Source organism: Bacillus rossius, chromosome 3 (assembly GCF_032445375.1).
Source record: "Bacillus rossius redtenbacheri isolate Brsri chromosome 3, Brsri_v3, whole genome shotgun sequence".
In the NCBI taxonomy this organism is placed as follows: Eukaryota; Metazoa; Arthropoda; class Insecta; order Phasmatodea; family Bacillidae; genus Bacillus; species Bacillus rossius.
The window spans coordinates 28,195,271-28,217,963 of NC_086332.1; the positions used below are offsets into that span (position 1 = coordinate 28,195,271).

General features: G+C 39.1%; 1 protein-coding gene across 1 annotated transcript in view; it reads right to left on the reverse strand.

Moving 5' to 3' along the window:
• Positions 1 to 324: 324 nt before the first annotated feature.
• LOC134530439 (tyramine receptor 1) overlaps positions 325 to 22,693 on the reverse strand; it is a 177,265-nt gene continuing 154,896 nt past the window's right edge. The window contains exon 3 of the mRNA XM_063365259.1: positions 325 to 3,767. Within this exon, the coding sequence (XP_063221329.1) occupies positions 2,151 to 3,536 (1,386 nt within the window). The 5' untranslated portion in view covers positions 3,537 to 3,767 and the 3' untranslated portion in view covers positions 325 to 2,150. The remainder of the gene's footprint in view (positions 3,768 to 22,693) is intronic.

The window sequence follows — 22,693 nt, forward strand, 5'->3', positions numbered from 1 at the left end:
AAATAACTGGTTTATTGTGTGTACAGTAATTAATTGCATTAAGAAATCACTAATATAATGCAAGTTTTGACCTGTGATTTGTAAGAAAGGTAAATGATTTAGAGTTTTCAATTTAATGAATGATCTGCGCAGTTCATCTACATTCGTACGTAAATAAGCTGCCCAGTCTGCTAATAAACATTTTTGTTTTATCGATATGTTCCTGGGAAGTGTGTTTGTGAGCAAACAAAATAATTGTACACATTTACGAGTGGATCATGTTTTTTTAAAGTATCAAAGTGTTATTATAGAACAACAGGAACTGTTTGAAATGACGCAGCAACATTAGACATCTGAAAACAAACGTGTTTTTATTATGGCATGTCTTACAGGTATGTAATACTGCAGTTTGTTAACAAAACACAACGAAGGAAACGTCAGTCAGCCAGCCAGCCAGGAACTAGTGGCACCATGTGAGGGCGGCCGCTCAGTCATCGGGCTCAGGACAGACTGAAGGGCAACTTTCACATGGCTCTCGCTGGCGGTCGTCGTAGCCCGGACGTGGACTCGGAGGAAAGGTGCACCAAGACGGTACAGGTGAGTGACCTGTGACTGGAGCTCGTCCCGTATAGGAGTGTATGTGGACGTGGACTCGGAGGGAAGGTGCACCAAAACGGTACAGGTGAGTGACGTGTGACTGGAGCTCGTCCCGTCTAGGAGTGTATGTGGACGTGGACTCGGAGGGAAGGTGCACCAAGACGGTACAGGTGAGTGATGTGTGGCTGGAGATCGTTCCGTCTAGGAGTGTATGTGGACGTGGACTCGGAGGGAAGGTGCACTAAGACGGTACAGTTGAGTGATGTGTGGCTGGAGATCGTTCCGTCTAGGAGTGTATGTGGACGTGGACTCGGAGGGAAGGTGCACTAAGACGGTACAGTTGAGTGATGTGTGGCTGGAGATCGTTCCGTCTAGGAGTGTATGTGGACGTGGACTCGGAGGGAAGGTGCACCAAGACGGTACAGTTGAGTGACGTGTGGCTGGAGATCGTTCCGTCTAGGAGTGTATGTGGACGTGGACTCGGAGGGAAGGTGCACCAAGACGGTACAGTTGAGTGACGTGTGGCTGGAGATCGTTCCGTCTAGGAGTGTATGTGGACGTGGACTCGGAGGGAAGGTGCACCAAGACGGTACAGGTGAGTGATGTGTGGGAGGTGCTCGTCTCGTCCAGTAGGGCAGTTATCTGCGACCACTTCTTCCTTTCACCCCGCTTCGGACGCTGCGGGGGAAATACAACTGTCTTCCAAGTCACATCGCACTTTCTCCTCAATACAATGCTCTCCGAAAAACACAATTTATGAAGCTAACATGTGATACATAACAAGTAAATTCACTCCGATTGGTGCTCACGTTCATCCACAATAACACGTTTACACAGCTGTAGTCAAAATAACGTTCCTAATATGTACACTTTGTATATGTTTCTTGAACGTACGCATGACATAAAAACTTAGGAATTTAATTTTTGAGCAAAATGTTTTGAATATTATCACTCTTTACAGTCTTTTATATTTAAGAGTATTAAAGAGCAGATTTGATGAAGTAGTTTCTATATATAGAGTTGAAAGAGAATTGAAACAATGACTTATATGTATTTTACACTGTACACGCGTAAGAGTGATTACACTCGGCCCTTTTTTTTTATTTTTTTTTATAATAAACGACTTATCAAAGATAAAAATTTTTACGCTCAGAAAAAAAGAGAAATGTTTTTAGATTCCAATGCGAGTCATAATTACTATCGTGTTTCTGTTCTAATAGTCCATAACTCTATTTGATGTTTATTCCCAAATTTGACAATTATGGTGAACAATATTGCTACAAATTGGCATTTGTCAACACATTATATTTATCACAAGAGTTATTTTTGGTAACAAGCTGACAACAGATAGTTTTACGTGATCACGATTATAAAGAAGAAAATGGAAAATCCACTTTGCAACAACCTTTGAAATAGCTGGATCTCTGTCACAGAATAGATGTAAACATTTTCATCACTTTAGTTTGTTTTTCAGTGACAAAGATGATTTATTTTTATTGATTTGATGAATAATATGTTGGACCACAAAGAACAACACGATCCTGAGACACAGTGTTGGAGAGTGTTTAGGGCGATCACGGCCTAAAATGCAGCAGCTGCTTGAAAGCCCTCCGGAAGTCCAGGTTGAAGATGGTGTAAATGATGGGGTTGAGGGTGGAGTTGATGTACCCGAGCCACGTGATGAAGTTGATGAGCTTGTCGGAGGGACAGCACTTGGGGCAGAAGGGGATGATGACGTACATGAGGAAGAAGGGCAGCCAGCACACCACGAACACCCCCATTATGATGCCGAGAGTTCTCGCGGCGCGGCGCTCCTTGGACAAGGAGATGCGCTGCTTCTCCTCGATGAACTGGCTGGCGGGCACAGCGCGCCGCGTCGTCACCGACGCCTCCACCACCTTCGGGCACGGCACGGGGTTGCTGTGGTCCGCCGGCAGCGAGTTGCGGCACTCGGCCGCGTCGTTGTTGTCCGTCAGCGAGTCCTCGGTCACGAGGATCGGCCTCAGGCACTTGTCCTTCCCGTCGACGCCGTTGCCCGCCGCCGAGGTCTTCTCCTTCTTCCGCCGCTTGCCCTTCTTCTTCTTCTCCTTCACCTTGGCGGCGCCCTCCAGGCGCGGGTGCTCGTTGTGGTTGGTCTCGCTGCTCACGGACTCCTGGTCCTGTCTGTCGCCGCCCTTGGCCGGCGCCGCCGCCTGCCCCAGGCTCGTCGTGTTCAGCTTGGAAGCCCTGGCGCGCTCTCGCAGGCGCCGCTTCGTCGCGATGAAGATCTCCACGTACACGATGGTCATGATGAAGAGCGGGATGTAGAAGGAGCCCAGCGAGGAGTAGATGACGTAGCCCTGCTGCTGGGTCAGCTGGCAGGGGGTGTCGTTCTGGAACTGCTCGGGCCAGTCGTTCCAGCCGGCCAGCGGCGGGGAGCTGATGACGCCCGACAGCAGCCACACGCCGAGGATCATGAGGAGGACCCTCTTGAGGGTGCGCTTCTGCGCGTAGTTGATGGGGTCGGTGATGGCCCAGTAGCGGTCCAGCGCGATGGCGCACAGGTTGAGGATGGACGCGGTGCAGCAGAGCACGTCGCAGGTGAGCCACATCTTGCACACGTGGATGCCGAACACCCAGCGGCCGACGATGGAGTAGGCGACGTTGAGCGGCATGACTAGGATGGCGACCGTGAGGTCGGCCACGGCCAGCGACACGATGAAGAAGTTCTGGACGATGCGCAGCGGCCGGTAGGTGAACACGCTGAGGATGACGAGCACGTTGCCGACGACGGTGAGCAGGATGATGAGGACGAGCGTGAGCGTGGTGAGAGCCGCCTCCCAGTCGGGCACGGCGAGCGCGATGCCCAGCACGCTCGCGTACAGGGGCGGGAGGCCCTCCGAGCAGCCCCCGTAGCGCGTGTCGTTGTCGTCGTAGCTCGCCGAGCTGTTGTCCTCGCCGTAGTCCTCGTAGCTTTCCATCTTCGGCGTTCAACTCACGAGGGCGTGAACACCAAATGCCATCGCAGGTGCATTTTAAAATCAAGGACTGCACGGCTGAACACCGCGTCGTCACGAACAGTGATGATCTAAGGGCAGAGCCGTACGATCCAGTGTTGCGAACGAATAGCGACCTTACAACTGCAGGTACAGCAAAACCTGGTGAAACTGTCTTCTCCCAAAGAAGCTCAGCCCATCAGTTCTTTTGGACACCTGTAACAAAAAAAAACCGTATAGATTTTTAAAAATTCTCTCCTGAACGGTGTCGTTGTTTGAAAAATGAACATAACAATGCATCTGTTCAAGCTTCGGTCAAAACACAGCAGTAAACAGCCACTGTTAAACGAACATGGAATTAATTACTTATTAATACTTGATTAATTTTAATAATTTCAGGACCCTTAAGATCATAGTTTATAGATTAAGAAATGAGTGGATTTACTTCTTTTACAAGCGCAATTTATTTTCCGTATATTCCAAAAATCAAACATGTCATGGAACTGTGTAACACAGTGGCTTTTTTCCTCTCAGCGAGTTTGGGTCCGAATGAAAGACTCATCAACTCATGTCGTTTACTAATTTATACCAATAACGTGATTTGCATAAGATGAATAGTGCCGAGCTTTACATTTGTTGCGATTTCTCAGTGTGATAACCCAACACTTTCTGCGGGTCTACTTTGCCTCTTTTTCCTATTACATCGCTTGTTAACTACCTTCTCACATTGAGATTTATTGTTTATTGCCGTGTGAAATAAATCCAAACAAAGAAATTCGTGTTATAAACCAATTTTGCTATCTGAAATGGCATATTTAAGTAAAATATATAATTTGAATGAAATAAAAAAAGTAATAAAATATTAACAAATTTTTTCCGTATTTGAATTTCAACAAAAAATTGACATTTACACTGTCTCATAAGCAACTGAGGCTTTGAACACGAAATCATGAGATGTTTAATCATCAGGGTGTTTAAGGCCTCAATATCACACATATTAACTCATTTTATGACAGTGATATAATTTATATTTTGTGTGTTATTCTTAAGAAGTGGCGTGCGTTTCAGATATACAGATACTATTTCTTGCAAAACAGTTAAACAATCCTAAGATAACATTTATCATGCAGCTTACATGAAATTGCAAGTTGATTAAGCCAGCCCTCCACAATACCCATTTCCTTAGCAGTTTTCATGCATATTTTCTGCTAGCGCACCTGCTCTCGTGTAGGTAACATATCAGCACCCTCTCAAGGGGTCTTGCTATGGGCATAAAAGTTATCATACCTGACGACTTAGCAGAAACAGAAAAATACGTTCTATTACGGTTTTTGCTATTCTCACGAGCCGAAATAGTCAAGATGGTGGGTCACGTGTAGCAATATAAACTCGTATATAGTCAATTTTGTAAACATTAAAGGACGTAATAAACGTAATAGTATCCCAAATAAAACTTTTTTATAGCAAAACTACCATGGGATATATTTGATGAACTAAAATCATCGTAGAAAGAAGTAATTGTAAGATTTAAAATACGTAATAAAACTGTAATACAGAATTATAAAATTGTAGTAACGGTTGATTAAGAGCAGATAGTATTAGCTCAGTAGAAAAACGCGTGATTGTAATACAAAAGTGGTAATGTTTTAAGTGGTTCAAAAACTCGTCAATGCAAAAACCTTTTTACTTGCGTTTTAAATAACAGATTACTGGATTATACATATTGTGGTTTAAGCAAATATTTATCAATACATTTTATTTATCTTATTGCTATTAATATTATTAAATACATGGCTGGGTCAATTGGTTTTATTATTTAATACTACGTAGGCCAATATCCTATACATATCTTACTTAAAATTAATTATATATTCACAAGTAATTTAAACAAAAATTTTACTCTCTAATTAAAACATCCACGTTTATTAGGAAACAAATGCCCATAATATTAATGAATAAATAGTTATTTCATAAAAACCCACACCTGTTTGCCTAAATGAAAATGCGAGATGATTTTATTTACTTTACATTTGAGTTTATTATGCGAACTGTGCGTATTTATTTGTTTCACTGGGTAAAAAAAATGTTAGTTACAATTTTTCAATGTAAATAGTAAAAAAAAACTTAGTAATCAACTAACATATATAAAATATGTGAATCGGTGGCATATTTTACTATTACAACGAAACTAACAAAATCAATACTGTGAATCAGCTAAATAATGAACGGTCTGATTAATGTTATATATATATATTATTTAGCTGATTCACAGTATTGATTTTGTTAGTTTCGTTGTAATAGTATATATATATATATATATATATATATAAGTAAACGACATCATTACAGCAAACCCAATTTTCCTTGAATCCTTTAAATTTTTGTTACTAGATCTCGAAACATACCTACCAATGAAAATTCAATCTCGTAAATGATAAACTTGGTCTGAATTTGTTCTTAAATACTAAACCAGCTTCGTTATGTATTTTATCAAGTGGAGAAGATAAAATATCAAAAATCATTCACCAGGTTACATAATTAAAAAAAAGCTCCAATTTAAAATTTTTCTGTATTTTGTTAAATGGACAACAAAATGTTTATATTACCCCAATATGCTGGCTTTGATTGGCAAATGTGTTGGCTGGTATTATATTAGCATTGTAAGTATCATGGGTATGGAGTTAGAAATTATTATTTTTTCTTTTTTGCTATACAAACGTTCATGCCTACATTTTACCTATGGGACAACATAAGGTATAGGAGCAGCGAGTGGAGTGGGCTTTACTGCCAAATAAGCAATGATTATTATTATTAGACTGTAATTTAATGAACTAAAAGGGTGTAGGCTATAATAAATTGTACAATGTAAAATTAACACGATAAAAATAAATAAATAATTGCCTGGTCATTTTCCCCTTGTAGCTCTTGTGCCAGGAACGTATTCAAGGGTTATCAACAAAACCTTTGTAGTTCAATAACATGACGTGACCCTTGCTTGACGATAATTATGGAATGCTATCTTCTTGACGATACCAAGAGTCATGCAAGTGCTCTTATTTTTAGCGTTGCCAGTTCGTTTGAATGGAGAATGGAGAATGGAGATGTATTCTGAGCGTGTCATGTAGACAATAGTATGAAGGCGATGAAGAGAAGGCCAGAGATGAGGGTAACACAGGTTAATCAGTCAGACCTATGTAGGAACGAGCAGACAAGAAGTGAAGCAGTTTGGTTGATACCGAGAATACTTGCGTGAGACCGGAGAAGTGCTAGCCAAGTTGGAAAAACTGCACGGCCGCGTGTGATCCGAAACCAGACCATCGGAGGTAGCAGATCGGGAGGAGATTTATTGATTCGTTACATACTTGATTAAAATCGTGCATCAGGTGTACAAACTGTCTGCGCCAACGACACAGGGTTGTTACCGTGCTGAGTTGCGAGATGTAGATTTATCGTGTCAATTTTAGCTGTGTTTTATTTGGTGGTAAAGTCGATTAAATAAATGGTTTCAAGAGTTCCATATTATTTCCAGAGCTGCAGCATTCCAACACAGCGCAGTGGTGGGGACAACAATACAATCCAATCCGTAGCTGCCCTGCAGTGGCTGAACGAGCACTTCTGGTGATGGGGGAATTCCGCCCACTGCTGCCTTGCTGTTTACCGAATGTTTGACCCCCTGCCCCCTGGCCAACGCCGCCCAATCATCGGACATTCCGACCATTGTGTTCGCCGGACCAATACACGGGGTCCCGCCTCGCGGCGGTGTTTGAGGGCACTGAGCTGTGGACAGCTGGCGTGTGTCCAGAACCTGTAACCGCTCGACTGTGTTTCTCTAGCCAGCACGAGGGCGTTTCAATAAGTAACGTACATAATGTGAAAAAGAAAGGAACAAAGCATTTGATGACAACATGAAACGGAAATTTACTCCTTTTCCACACAACTTCCGTGCATGTTGAGACATTTTTGTCCCCGCGATGGATCAGTTTGAACTTCCCGGTGTCGCAGAACTCCATCGGTTGCGGGGAAGAGCCACATTCGCTCTGCCTGTTCGGGTTCGTCGTCAGTCACACTTCTTACCGCCGAGGAACTTCTTCAGATGCACATCGTTGCTCCTCCACAGTTGAGGATGTGATCACTAACGCCATTTTACTGGTGATTGACGAACGCTATCGGAACGTGGAATCACGAGATCTCAGTAGCGCCCTCTAGTTTCCTTTTTGGTAAATTATTTAAATTTTACTAATTATTTTCCTGCTTGAAAATGGACATTTGCGTTACTTACTGATACGTCCTCGTACTTATCTTGTGAAAACTTAACACTGAAACTGAAAGTCTCGACTCACTTTTAAGTAGGTAGCGGTTACTCGACAATCTTACGTCTTATAAAGATGGCAGGCTGTTGCGGTCATTGTCTGATGTTGATTAGCTTCTGGGTATTGGCTGCATCGAAGTATAAGTATTCATTGACGTTTTGGTTGTAATTTCAGTCACCATGTTTAGGGCAGCAGTCTTACTTACTAGTACCCTAAGATGGCGACTACATATCGACGGAAACTTTAACTTTTAGCGTTAGACGCAGCTAGAACCAGTAAGCCAATCAACCTCTATCTTTCAATTGCTTTAGAGCGTATTTATAACCCGATAAAGGGTATATATTAAAATGTTACATGTACATACAGTAGTGGAATTTGGAGTAACATATACAGTGAATGAAATAAAAATAAAAACATTTCTGACACATGAAGATGCTAACCCACTAGCTGTGGGTTAAAACATCGCAGCATCGACTGTGTTTCGTTATTGATTGATTTTTTTCAGGTACGTGTTTACTTACGGTACTAGAATCACAGCAACTCAGTTCCGAAGTAACCGCGTCCTGAATGGCCGGCCAAATAAGGCAATGGCTTCTCTTGCAGACTGTCACCAATCACAAGAAAGATCCCGCTGGTGTGGGCATACCTTGTTGCTGTCTATTGAGTGATCAAATTTTTTTTTCACGAAAAATACAGGGCCCTTTTGATAAGCAATCTAGCATGCATATACTTCTCGATTTTAAATGTTGTAAATTATCAAGATGGAGCTTATAAAGCTGTAGCCCAACATTTGAATATAAATCATTCTGAATAAATTATAACAGAAAAAAAAAGTTTTCCAGAATTTTATATTCCTAAAACACGTTCAATTTCCGTCCAGTTAGTAACAACGTACACAAGGTGCATGAAGAATGTACCGTTCACTTTTGGAATAAACTTTTGTGTCTACTTGCCGCAGCAAATGTTCACAAATGAATATTGAAAGACCAGCATTTGAATTATTACGAATTAATAAAAAATAATTTCTAGTTTAGTTACTTTGATGTGAGTTATTCTTGTGACTTAATATTTAAAAATAAAAGTTTGCAAACACAATTTTTACATTAAGTGTTTGTTTTTATTAGCAAAAGTAATTAATTTTATTTCCCAAAGGTGCCACAAGTAAATACAAGATCAGTAAAAAAAAACAATTAATCCAAAACGAGTATAACATCTCGATTGATCTCTCTCACGACAGCGTTGAAAAACACAGCGATAAGGAGTTTGATGTAGATGTGAGGAGGGTTAAGGGAATTCTCCGCGTCTCGCCACATTTTAGAATTGAGGTCAGCGACCTACGCAGCCGGAAATTTAATTTCGAAGCCGCGAAGAGGATCCCACCACCATGAATGATTTAATTCCTCCCCTTCTTTTGTTACTTGGGTTGTAAACCCAAGCCTACGCTTGGCTGCGCCGCATCTGACGTGGACGGGTCGGCTACAAGCCGTGACAACTTCACAGCGGCTCGAGCTGTTAGCTGGGCCACGCCGTGCCAGAGAAGCGCTCCGTTCAAAGTCCTACGTCACCGCTGAGGGTGTGGCCTACGCTTGTATCAGTTGACCAAATTATGTGAGAAAAACGTGCTATAAAATTAAGGTATTTGACGAATAAGGACCCAACATAAAGTGAAAACTGAACGATATGAACGCCTCGACCACAATGTTAACAATTTTTACCTTCAATTTCCGAAGAACGCTAGTTACAAATTATCCGTTGATCTACGTAAATTTACGGTTATCTTGGTAAATTCATAGACCCTGGGTTCACTTACTTTGAACATGAATAGAAAAAAAAATATTTTTCATATATTTATATACAAAACACTAATAAATTGGTTAAGTCTGCAACAAGAACTCTCTTTTTTCCATGTGGAGTTTTACCTCTGTTTAGAACGAAACATACAACTTGGAAATCGAAATATGGCGTTGAAATTACGAATAACTCTCTTCGTTTATTTGAGTTAAATACATCGTAAAAAAATTCCGCCAATTTACTGTAGACTACAGTTTTCGGCATGGTTTAGAAACCAGATTTTTTTTGCAAGCTTTAAACTTGGCGGACGTTCCCGTGAGACTGACTTTTTTTTTTATCAGGAATCTCCCACTCCATTACTGTCACTTTTCGTCGCAGCTATAATGTAGTATCTAGTTTAATGTCACGTTAAAAAGTCACAGACGTCACAAGAATATACCAGTGCATCCTACATAGCTCGTACTTCACGAATCTGATGTATATCATATATTAGTATGTATATATAAAAGGAAAATTATTAAGATTGTATGAACTGGCATTTATAATAAAGGCACGATGGAAACTTGAAAATACATACCCTTCATGTGACAAACTATTAAAACCAACAACGGAAGAAAGACAGATAAAGGGAGAGATTATAATGGGATGCCTGGATTTTTTATTCTAAATGCAGTGGAGCTGAAATACTCTTTTGGACAGATATTTTGCACTGGGGAATTAGCGCGGGGGTGTAGCAAATGGATTGTGGCCAACAGATAATTCAAATAACCATCGCACAGTTATCTGCTGATACTTCACGATGTATACGTGCTTTTTTTCCATTAACATGATTTAAAAAGACTCTCAATAAACTACACTTTTTACTGCCATTGTAATTCGTTTCATTGTACTGTTTGCACAAAAAACGTGATGAAAAACTACAGTGAAAGTTATTGTTATTTTATTCGCATGAAATTTTGCGAAGCTGTTAAAAAACTGTGTTAGATTTTGGAACACGATTTTAAATAAATACGTTCAATTGAAATCATTTACAGTGCATAAATTTACAGTTAAATTCACCTAAAGTAATTTTATTTTGGGTCATTCCTGTACACTGTATTTTCCACTGTTTTCCAGTTATGAGTTCTAATTTATTTAATTTATTTTTGAAATAAGTTTTTTTGATTTTCATTATTATATTGAAGAAACTTAAATAGATAAAATATAATGTTATCCTTATTAAAACTAGCATTAATATCACATGGTATATTGTCTCTTTTATTCCTTGCAAAAGTTAAGTTTCTAATTACTTCGTTTTAAACTAAAAAAAAATCTGACAGCTAATTTATGCAATTTCTAAAATTTAATTTTGCCTTCTTTCAAGGAAAATGTTCCAGGGTTCAAAGTGAATTACTTTAAAGTAACAAAGTTAATAAAAAAATATTTGTGATTATTTGTTCAAGAATTCAGTGGAGATTTCAATTACACTGCTAGATGAAAAGCAATTATTCAAGTAAAAATGTAAATCGTTTGATTTTATACAGACTATATCTGGTATAATAGAGTCTTTGCGTGAAATTTAAAAAGTTTTGAAAGTTATGTTAGAAAACAAGCAATGGGAAATGTGACTTGAGTTACAAATAATAATTTGTTGAAACGATTCCGCTTATTGCCGTTAAAAATCAGCCGACACGGCCTTGCCTGAAAAAACTGAATTTGATTGATCCACATTTTCAACCAGTACTAGAACACAAAACACTTCCTTTCTCATTCCCTTTCACTTTTATTGAATAAACTATCCGTTTCAGGTCATACCATTACAACATTTAAAAGATTATTAAAAATTCCAATACATTATTTGCAAAAAAAAAAAAAAAAGAAAAGGTTTTTCGAGTGCAGAGTGATTTCAATATTAACATTTATACAGACGGATTTTTGAAGTGAAAACTTCTTTAGCCGCGTTGAGCGATTTTTGGTAGGGGCAAAACTTATGGGTCCGCGTCACCGACATGCTAGTGACGTGTTGTGCCAGACTGGTGACGCGCAGCGGCCTGTGTACATGTATACGCATATATACATTAATACATTGTACATACTCGACTGTATCATGTGCGTGTTGGACTCTTTTTTGTATGGGTAAAAACTTGTTAGTTCGCATCACCGACATGCTGTAGTAGCAGTAAGTGAAGTTAATTTTACCACGTGAATACATGACCTAGGTCTGACATCACTGGTAAGTCATAGCTAGGTAATGAATTTTTACGTAATTTTTACATACCACTGACATCTGTTGTAACTAAAAAATGATGTAAGGATAAATGATATCATGCTGACATCGTACTGATATAATAAAAAAATCATTTTCTTACGTACATTTGACGTAGAAATGATGACATATTACACATTTAAAAACAAAGTTTTAAGTTTTCACTTCTTTTGACAGTCCCCAAAACTGGCTATTTTTTTCAAATGATTGGCTCTTTGATAATGATTATTAATTAAGAACGAGAAAACTAGCCCTTCTATAATGAATTATTTATTACAGTCAACACACAATTTTTCCTTTTGACGATTGTACTTACTGCGTGACAAGAGCCAAGTACAAAAAACCACACAATTTTCTTATCCAGGACACCAACCCGGAACACCTCATACCGAAGACCAGCTTTGCGCTGTTGTTAAACGATAGTAGTATACAAATGGGCATACTGGGACTGGCTTCTGGCTGAGGATTGAGGAGTGTGCCGACCGCCATCTTGGATTGTGACGTCACGGCGGCCATCTTGGATGGTTGTGACCTTTACCTTTGACCTTGACCTTTGACCCTCAAAATCCGCCAAAATTGGGCAAAATTTGCCCAAAATTCCTCAAAATTCGCCAAAATTTCCATTTTTGTGAAAACAAATTCCGCCAAAAATTCTCTAAAATTCCACAAATTAAAAATTTCTCTTTTCGAGGGAAAAATTCCCGTTTCGAGGGAAAATTTCCCGTTTTTAGTCCTTAAAAATCCCAGCGGCTAGAAATGTCCATATAGAGGCTTAAGCATCCATGTCTACAGCCTCTGATAAGCCTCTGACGTCATCATGGAATATGTCATTTTGAATTATGACGTCACCGTTGCATTTTCCGTTACGCCCGCCATCTTTAACTTTTTTATTTATTATCCGATTTTAATGAATTTTTTTTAAAAATTATAAAATAAATAAATAATAAAATTTTAATAAAAGATTTATAAAAAACAAACATTTACGACACGGAGTTCGGAGTCCTCGGTTCGAACCCGGTGAGTGCAAAAAAAAATTAAAAATGGCGACCGATCCTTCCCCCGTGGTGGGTGCTAGCAGACTGACTCCCACAACTTTTTTTCAAAACATATATATCGTCATCTAGTATGACGTCATGTCCGCCATCTTGTCTTTGATGCTGGAAGCCATCATAAATGTATCGTCGGCGAGAGTGCGCTGACGCCATGTTAGTTTAGTTCTTATCCGCTAGAGTGCAGTAATCATTTATTACTGTGACACCCGCCATCTTGAAATTTGGCCGCCATCTTGAAAATCCGTAATTATTTAGTTAGAAATTCGGGAAAAGTTTCAAAATTCATTAAATAAATCACTCATTAACTTACATATCGATTAGATCCGCTCATGTTCTCGGTTCGATACCCGAACGATGCAATAATGTTTAATTTTATGTAAAAAATAATAATTTCAATAAACCATGTTCAAAATTCATTAAATAAATTTGTAATCCATATAATGATTGATTGGATCGACTAAGGTCCTTGGTTCGATCCCTGGCCGATACAAAACAACTTTAATTAAAAAAAATACTAAAAAAGTGTTAGGTTTGAGAAAATAAAAACACCACAAGTTCTTTTAAAAAAAATTTATTACATAAATTCAATACACTACTGCAAGTACAAAAAAAACACTGACAAATTACTAAAGCCTTTTGGATTCCTCGATTCAAACAGTCTTCTTATTGTACGGACTAAGCCTTTTACATGACTTTAAATGTCTATCCGATCCGGTCATCACCGCAGCCAGAGACGGACTGAAGTTCATATCACTTATATAGTCTCATTAGCCGGTACAACACATGAGTCAAATCAATAACCATGTTCATTATAGGTCTCGGAGCATTTTTTATAATGACGATGTAAGCTATCGAGACGTGAAATTAGTTTACTGCACTTATTGCACTGAAATTGTATTCTTTGAACATTATTAGAACAACCGCTTCTTTCATGTCTGCGAGCATTTGAGGTGATAGTAAATGATGCACCACAGTATTTGCACTGATGCGAAGTACGCTCTTCATTAATTGAAGTATTCAATGCTGATGAAACTTCAGCTGATGGTGGAACAGCACATATCGAAGTCTCCACCAATGTTGACGCCGTCGTTTCCAACGGGATCTGCTCCAACATCGTCGGCGCTGACGTCATGGTCCCCGTAGTCGATGGTACATCCTCCATCGAGTTCGACGTTAAAGTCGGTAAAGATGCCATCGAAGTCTCAAGAACAGGCAATTACACGACTTATGCACCAGAAGAAACAAACTAGGTGATCCGTACACCGTCGACGGCAGTAACAAACTAAGCGTCCTGCTGTCTAGGACTCGTTTATATACATTAACCGGTTTGAATAATACGCTAGTCAAATCAAGAACAATTTACTAAAATACTAGAGTCAAAACAACATTTAAAAAAATAGAAGCACCATCAACAAAAAAGGAAGCACATTTGGAAGCACCATCAAAAAAGGAAGCTCATTTGGAAGCACCATCAAAAAAGGAAGCTCATTTGGAAGCACCATCAAAAAAGGAAGCTCATTTGGAAGCACCATCAAAAAAGGAAGCTCATTTGGAAGCACCATCAAAAAAGGAAGCACATTTGGAAGCACCATCAAAAAAAGGAAAAACAATAGGAAGCACCGTCAACGAAAAGACAGCACATTTGGAAGCACCGACAACGAAAAGGCAGCACATTTGGAAGCACCGACAACGAAAAGGCAGCACATTTAACAGCACCGACAACGAAAAGGCAGCACATTTGGAAGCACCGACTACGAAGAGGCAGCACATTTTGCAGCACCGACAACGAAAAGGCAGCACATTTGGAAGCACCGACTACGAAAAGGCAGCACATTTGGAAGCACCGTCATCGAAAAGGCAGCACATTTGGAAGCACCGACTACGAAATGGCAGCACATTTGGAAGCACCGACTACGAAATGGCAGCACATTTGGAAGCACCGACTACGAAAAGGCAGCACATTTGGAAGCACCATCATCGAAAAGGCAGCACATTTGGAAGCACCGACTACGAAAAGGCAGCACATTTGGCAGCACCATCAAAAAAGGAAGCACATTTGGAAGCACCGACTACGAAAAGGCAGCACATTTGGCAGCACCATCAAAAAAGGAAGCACATTTGGAAGCACCGACAACGAAAAGGCAGCACATTTGGAAGCACCGACAACGAAAAGGCAGCACATTTGGAAGCCCCGGCAATGAAAAAGGCAGCACATTTGGAAGCACCGACAACGAAAAGGCAGCACAATTGGAAGCTCCATCAACAAAAAAAAAGGCAAAAAGGAAGCACAAGTTACGAGATCTAAGTCTTAGTTAGAAATCAGAATACAAAAAATAAAAACATTAAATTCTTATAATTTAAATTATTTATTTTATTGCTTTACATTATACAAATGCAACTAAAACAAGCCATTATTGTATGTAGCCAGCATTCCTCAGTTCCTTGAGTATGAAGGATATTTCTTTAATGCACGAATAGTTTCCTGCACAAAGCGAACCATGTAGAAGTCTTAGCCGGTCAACCAATATGTTTGGATCTTTCCATGATGTGAAATCATTCTCTTCTACCACCATAATCCTTGCACCTTTATAATAAATATTATGATCTCTGGTGTCTTCCGTTTTACCACCAACCTCAGGGTAACTTTCATGTTTGAGACGGTGATCATCACAAGCTTGATCAGATTTATTTAATATATCACGTCGTTCCCACCGTTTCGGTCTCAGGACACCGCCACATTCCTCGATCTTGGCAGCTTTAGGTGCTTCATCATAATCTATGTCTTTGTCAACAGCCTCAGAGTCACTGTAACAATCACCGTAGAAGGAATCGTCTTCACCCAATTTACCGTAATAATTAGATGTTGATGATGTTGAAGTGTCTTCATCGTCTTCATGCTTCCTTTTTAGGAGTCCATCATTTTTACAAAGTAGGAAAGATCTACTTGAATTCGGCTGGAATATATTCTCACTTTTCACGTTAAGGATTCTTCCATTGTCTTCATTCTTCCGTAAATCATCAACCTCCTTCAATTTAAGTTCTTTGTCGAGATCGGAAGAGCCAAGAAAATTATTGTCGTAATGCAGATCACTCTTCCTTAGGCTAGTAGATTCATCGTTGTCCTCTAGCTTGTACGCAGGCTTGGCGCTACAAGTTCTGCCATGTCTTTTTAGGCTCTCTCTCCGCGTAAACGACTTGCTACATCGAACACAACTTATCATATTGCGCAGTGGATTTTTAACACAGTCATTCTTCTCGTGTTGTCTTTTATTCTTTCTCAAGATAAACTCTTTACTGCAAAACTTACACCTATGTTCTTTCGATACAGCGTCATATCCCAAATCGGAATTCATATTAGTTACTGAGACTAATGCCAGATACCAATTGAGTGTTTTAAATTAGATGCAATACTTAAATAGAAATTTTTTCATATTTCATCAGCAAGAATTAATATATCTCATGCAAAAGTACTTTATGCATGTAGTTCTGCTTTTCAACAGCAGATGTCGCCACATGTTGCTTGCAGGTAAATAATATTTAGCTCTTTTATGCGGGATGCGGGATGCTCACTAACGATCGCAAAAGAAGGATGGCTTCGCTAGACTCCAAGGAAAAGGAAGTTCGTCTTGCATGTTGGTCCTCCACAGATGTCTCATAGCGTAATATTAATTTGACTGAGTAATGATATTTTTTAATTCCACCTGATAAAAATATTGCAAGTTTTGATTTAGTAGCAGAAATTATCGAATTAAATGTAACTCCAGATAAAATGACATGTCTCATCAGACAAAAAAAAATCCATGCAGAGAGTGGTTTCTCAGAATAGTCAGAAACACTTGAAGAAACCACAGGAATGATTGCAAGAACACGGGAAAAACCATCAAAATATTGACAAGAATAATTAGGAGCACACGGAGAAAACCATCATAATATTGGCAAGAATAATCAGGAGCACACGGAGAAAACTATCATAATATTGACATGGATAATCAGATGCACTCGGAGAAAACCACCACACGTTTTCTTTGATATCATAAAATTACAGGGAAAAAAATATTTAATAAAAATAAATAAAAAAAATTTAAAATGAAAAAAATTACAAAAATACATAAATAGATTCTGCTAGCTTGTGAACTTCTCATTGTGTAACAAAGATAGAGTTCCAGTACAAGCCAGAATTTTATGTATTTTTGTAATTTTTTTCATTTTAAATTTTTTTAATTTATTTTTATTAAATATTTTTTTTCCCTGTAATTTTATGATATCAAAGAAAACGTGTGGTGATTTTCTCCGAGTGCATCTGATTATCCATGTCAATATTATGATGGTTTTCTCCGTGTGCTCCTGATTATTCTTGCCAATATTATGATGGTTTTCTCCGTGTGCTCCTAATTATTCTTGTCAATATTTTGATGGTTTTTCCCGTGTTCTTGCAATCATTCCTGTGGTTTCTTCAAGTGTTTCTGACTATTCTGAGAAACCACTCTCTGCATGGATTTTTTTTTGTCTGATGAGACATGTCATTTTATCTGGAGTTACATTTAATTCGATAATTTCTGCTACTAAATCAAAACTTGCAATATTTTTATCAGGTGGAATTAAAAAATATCATTACTCAGTCAAATTAATATTACGCTATGAGACATCTGTGGAGCACCAACATGCAAGACGAACTTCCTTTTCCTTGGAGTCTAGCGAAGCCATCCTTCTTTTGCGATCGTTAGTGAGCATCCCGAATCCCGCATAAAAGAACTAAATATTATTTACCTGAAAGCAACATGTGGCGACATCTGTTGTTGAAAAGCAGAACTACATGCATAAAGTACTTTTGCATGAGATATATTAATTCTTGCTGATGAAATATGAAAAAATTTCTATTTAAGTATTGCATCTAATTTAAAACACTCAATTGGTATCTGGCATTAGTCTCAGTAACTAATATGAATTCCGATTTGGGATCTGACGCTGTAGCGAAAGAACATAGGTGTAAGTTTTGCAGTAAAGAGTTTATCTTGAGAAAGAATAAAAGACAACACGAGAAGAATGACTGTGTTAAAAATCCACTGCGCAATATGATAAGTTGTGTTCGATGTAGCAAGTCGTTTACGCGGAGAGAGAGCCTAAAAAGACATGGCAGAACTTGTAGCGCCTAGCCTGCGTACAAGCTAGAGGACAACGATGAATCTACTAGCCTAAGGAAGAGTGATCTGCATTACGACAATAATTTTCTTGGCTCTTCCGATCTCGACAAAGAACTTAAATTGAATGAGGTTGATGATTTACGGAAGAATGAAGACAATGGAAGAATCCTTAACGTGAAAAGTGAGAATATATTCCAGCCGAATTCAAGTAGATCTTTCCTACTTTGTAAAAATGATGGACTCCTAAAAAGGAAGCATGAAGACGATGAAGACACTTCAACATCATCAACATCTAATTATTACGGTAAATTGGGTGAAGACGATTCCTTCTACGGTGATTGTTACAGTGACTCTGAGGCTGTTGACAAAGACATAGATTATGATGAAGCACCTAAAGCTGCCAAGATCGAGGAATGTGGCGGTGTCCTGAGACCGAAACGGTGGGAACGACGTGATATATTAAATAAATCTGATCAAGCTTGTGATGATCACCGTCTCAAACATGAAAGTTACCCTGAGGTTGGTGGTAAAACGGAAGACACCAGAGATCATAATATTTATTATAAAGGTGCAAGGAATATGGTGCTAGAAGAGAATGATTACACATCATGGAAAGATCCAAACATATTGGTTGACCGGCTAAGACTTCTACATGGTTCGCTTTGTGCAGGAAACTATTCGTGCATCAAAGAAATATCCTTCATACTCAAGGAACTGAGGAATGCTGGCTACATACAATAATGGCTTGTTTTACTTGCATTTGTATAATGTAAAGCAATAAAATAAATAATTTAAATTATAAGAATTTAATGTTTTTATTTTTTGTATTCTGATTTCTAACTAAGACTTAGATCTCGTAACTTGTGCTTCCTTTTTGCCTTTTTTTTTGTTGATGGAGCTTCCAAATGTGCTGCCTTTTCGTTGTCGGTGCTTCCAAATGTGCTGCCTTTTTCATTGCCGGGGCTTCCAAATGTGCTGCCTTTTCGTTGTCGGTGCTTCCAAATGTGCTGCCTTTTCGTTGTCGGTGCTTCCAAATGTGCTGCCTTTTCGTAGTCGGTGCTTCCAAATGTGCTTCCTTTTTTGATGGTGCTGCCAAATGTGCTGCCTTTTCGTAGTCGGTGCTTCCAAATGTGCTTCCTTTTTTGATGGTGCTGCCAAATGTGCTGCCTTTTCGTAGTCGGTGCTTCCAAATGTGCTGCCTTTTCAATGATGGTGCTTCCAAATGTGCTGCCTTTTCGTAGTCGGTGCTTCCAAATGTGCTGCCTTTTCAATGATGGTGCTTCCAAATGTGCTGCCTTTTCGTAGTCGGTGCTTCCAAATGTGCTGCCATTTCGTAGTCGGTGCTTCCACATGTGCTGCCTTTTCGATGACGGTGCTTCCAAATGTGCTGCCTTTTCGTAGTCGGTGCTTCCAAATGTGCTGCCTTTTCGTTGTCGGTGCTGCCAAATGTGCTGCCTTTTCGTAGTCGGTGCTTCCAAATGTGCTGCCTTTTCGTTGTCGGTGCTGTCAAATGTGCTGCCTTTTCGTAGTCGGTGCTTCCAAATGTGCTGCCTTTTCGTAGTCGGTGCTTCCAAATGTGCTGCCATTTCGTAGTCGGTGCTTCCACATGTGCTGCCTTTTCGTAGTCGGTGCTTCCAAATGTGCTGCCTTTTCGTAGTCGGTGCTTCCAAATGTGCTGCCTTTTCGTTGTCGGTGCTGCCAAATGTGCTGCCTTTTCGTAGTCGGTGCTTCCAAATGTGCTGTCTTTTCGTTGACGGTGCTTCCTATTGTTTTTCCTTTTTTTGATGATGCTTCCAAATGTGCTTCCTTTTTTGATGGTGCTTCCAAATGTGCTTCCTTTTTTGATGGTGCTTCCAAATGTGCTTCCTTTTTTGATGGTGCTTCCAAATGTGCTTCCTTTTTTGTTGATGGTGCTTTTATTTTTTTAAATGTTGTTTTGACTCTAGTATTTTAGTAAATTGTTCTTGATTTGACTAGCGTATTATTCAAACCGGTTAATGTATATAAACGAGTCCTAGACAGCAGGACGCTTAGTTTGTTACTGCCGTCGACGGTGTACGGATCACCTAGTTTGTTTCTTCTGGTGCATAAGTCGTGTAATTGCCTGTTCTTGAGACTTCGATGGCATCTTTACCGACTTTAACGTCGAACTCGATGGAGGATGTACCATCGACTACGGGGACCATGACGTCAGCGCCGACGATGTTGGAGCAGATCCCGTTGGAAACGACGGCGTCAACATTGGTGGAGACTTCGATATGTGCTGTTCCACCATCAGCTGAAGTTTCATCAGCATTGAATACTTCAATTAATGAAGAGCGTACTTCGCATCAGTGCAAATACTGTGGTGCATCATTTACTATCACCTCAAATGCTCGCAGACATGAAAGAAGCGGTTGTTCTAATAATGTTCATAGAATACAATTTCAGTGCAATAAGTGCAGTAAACTAATTTCACGTCTCGATAGCTTACATCGTCATTATAAAAAATGCTCCGAGACCTATAATGAACATGGTTATTGATTTGACTCATGTGTTGTACCGGCTAATGAGACTATGTAAGTGATATGAACTTCAGTCCGTCTCTGGCTGCGGTGATGACCGGATCGGATAGACATTTAAAGTCATGTAAAAGGCTTAGTCCGTACAATAAGAAGACTGTTTGAATCGAGGAATCCAAAAGGCTTTAGTAATTTGTCAGTGTTTTTTTTGTACTTGCAGTAGTGTATTGAATTTATGTAATAAATTTTTTTTAAAAGAACTTGTGGTGTTTTTATTTTCTCAAACCTAACACTTTTTTAGTATTTTTTTTAAATTAAAGTTGTTTTGTATCGGCCAGGGATCGAACCAAGGACCTTAGTCGATCCAATCAATCATTATATGGATTACAAATTTATTTAATGAATTTTGAACATGGTTTATTGAAATTATTATTTTTTACATAAAATTAAACATTATTGCATCGTTCGGGTATCGAACCGAGAACATGAGCGGATCTAATCGATATGTAAGTTAATGAGTGATTTATTTAATGAATTTTGGAACTTTTCCCGAATTTCTAGCTAAATAATTACGGATTTTCAAGATGGCGGCCAAATTTCAAGATGGCGGGTGTCACAGTAATAAATGATTACTGCACTCTAGCGGATAAGAACTAAACTAACATGGCGTCAGCGCACTCTCGCCGACGATACATTGATGATGGCTTCCAGCATCAAAGACAAGATGGCGGACATGACGTCATACTAGATGACGATATATATGTTTTGAAAAAAAGTGGTGGGAGTCAGTCTGCTAGCACCCACCACGGGGGAAGGATCGGTCGCCATTTTTAATTTTTTTTTGCACTCACCGGGTTCGAACCGAGGACTCCGAACTCCGTGTCGTAAATGTTTGTTTTTTATAAATCTTTTATTAAAATTTTATTATTTATTTATTTTATAATTTAAAAAAAAATCATTAAAATCGGATAATAAATAAAAAAGTTAAAGATGGCGGGCGTAACGGAAAATGCAACGGTGACGTCATAATTCAAAATGACATATTCCATGATGACGTCAGAGGCTTATCAGAGGCTGTAGACATGAATGCTTAAGCCTCTATATGGACATTTCTAGCCGCTGGGATTTTTAAGGACTAAAAACGGGAAATTTTCCCTCGAAACGGGAATTTTTCCCTCGAAAAGAGAAATTTTTAATTTGTGGAATTTTTTGAGAATTTTTGGCGGAATTTGTTTTCACAAAAATGGAAATTTTGGCGAATTTTGAGGAATTTTGGGCAAATTTTGCCCAATTTTGGCGGATTTTGAGGGTAAAAGGTCAAGGTCAAAGGTAAAGGTCACAACCATCCAAGATGGCCGCCGTGACGTCACAATCCAAGATGGCGGTCGGCACACTCCTCAATCCTCAGCCAGAAGCCAGTCCCAGTATGCCCATTTGTATACTACTAACGATATTAGAATCCAATTAAAATCACAAAGGATCAACTTTGAAGAAAAATTAGGCATACATTAATTTTCTTTAGATATTTTAACTGGCAAACTCTGGAGAGGCCCATACAGTTTGGATGAGCAAATAAATTTTCTTAAATTTAATTATCTACATGGACTTGTGGACTAAGGCTATATTATAATAAATTTTCTAAAAAATAAAACGTATGAAATATAACCACTGCACATTAACTTTTTTAATGCAAATTGTGCAAGAATGTTACACTGCAGAGTGAATTGTTATAAAATATTCATGTATAATCAGTGGTGCACGAGTTAAAACTAATTAGAGGATCTAAAGAAGAAAAAAAAATCACAAGCTGTGGTTCCAATTCACAACCATGTACAGTACTAACTTACAAGCGTGTGGACTAGAACTAGGTTTTGTTTGTACAGCGGAGGATATACACAGTGAAATGGAACTTCTAAGCGCACACCCAAGTTCGTACGAAGCTACAACACACTCAACACAAACAGGGTTGACGCAGCTGCTTGGTTTCAGTTATACCAACCACACTCAGTTAACTTCCCACATTAATTTATATTATTCGTGTGTGCATGATAACTATTGTACGAGTTTGTTTATACATACATACTCCTATTTGTATATTTAAG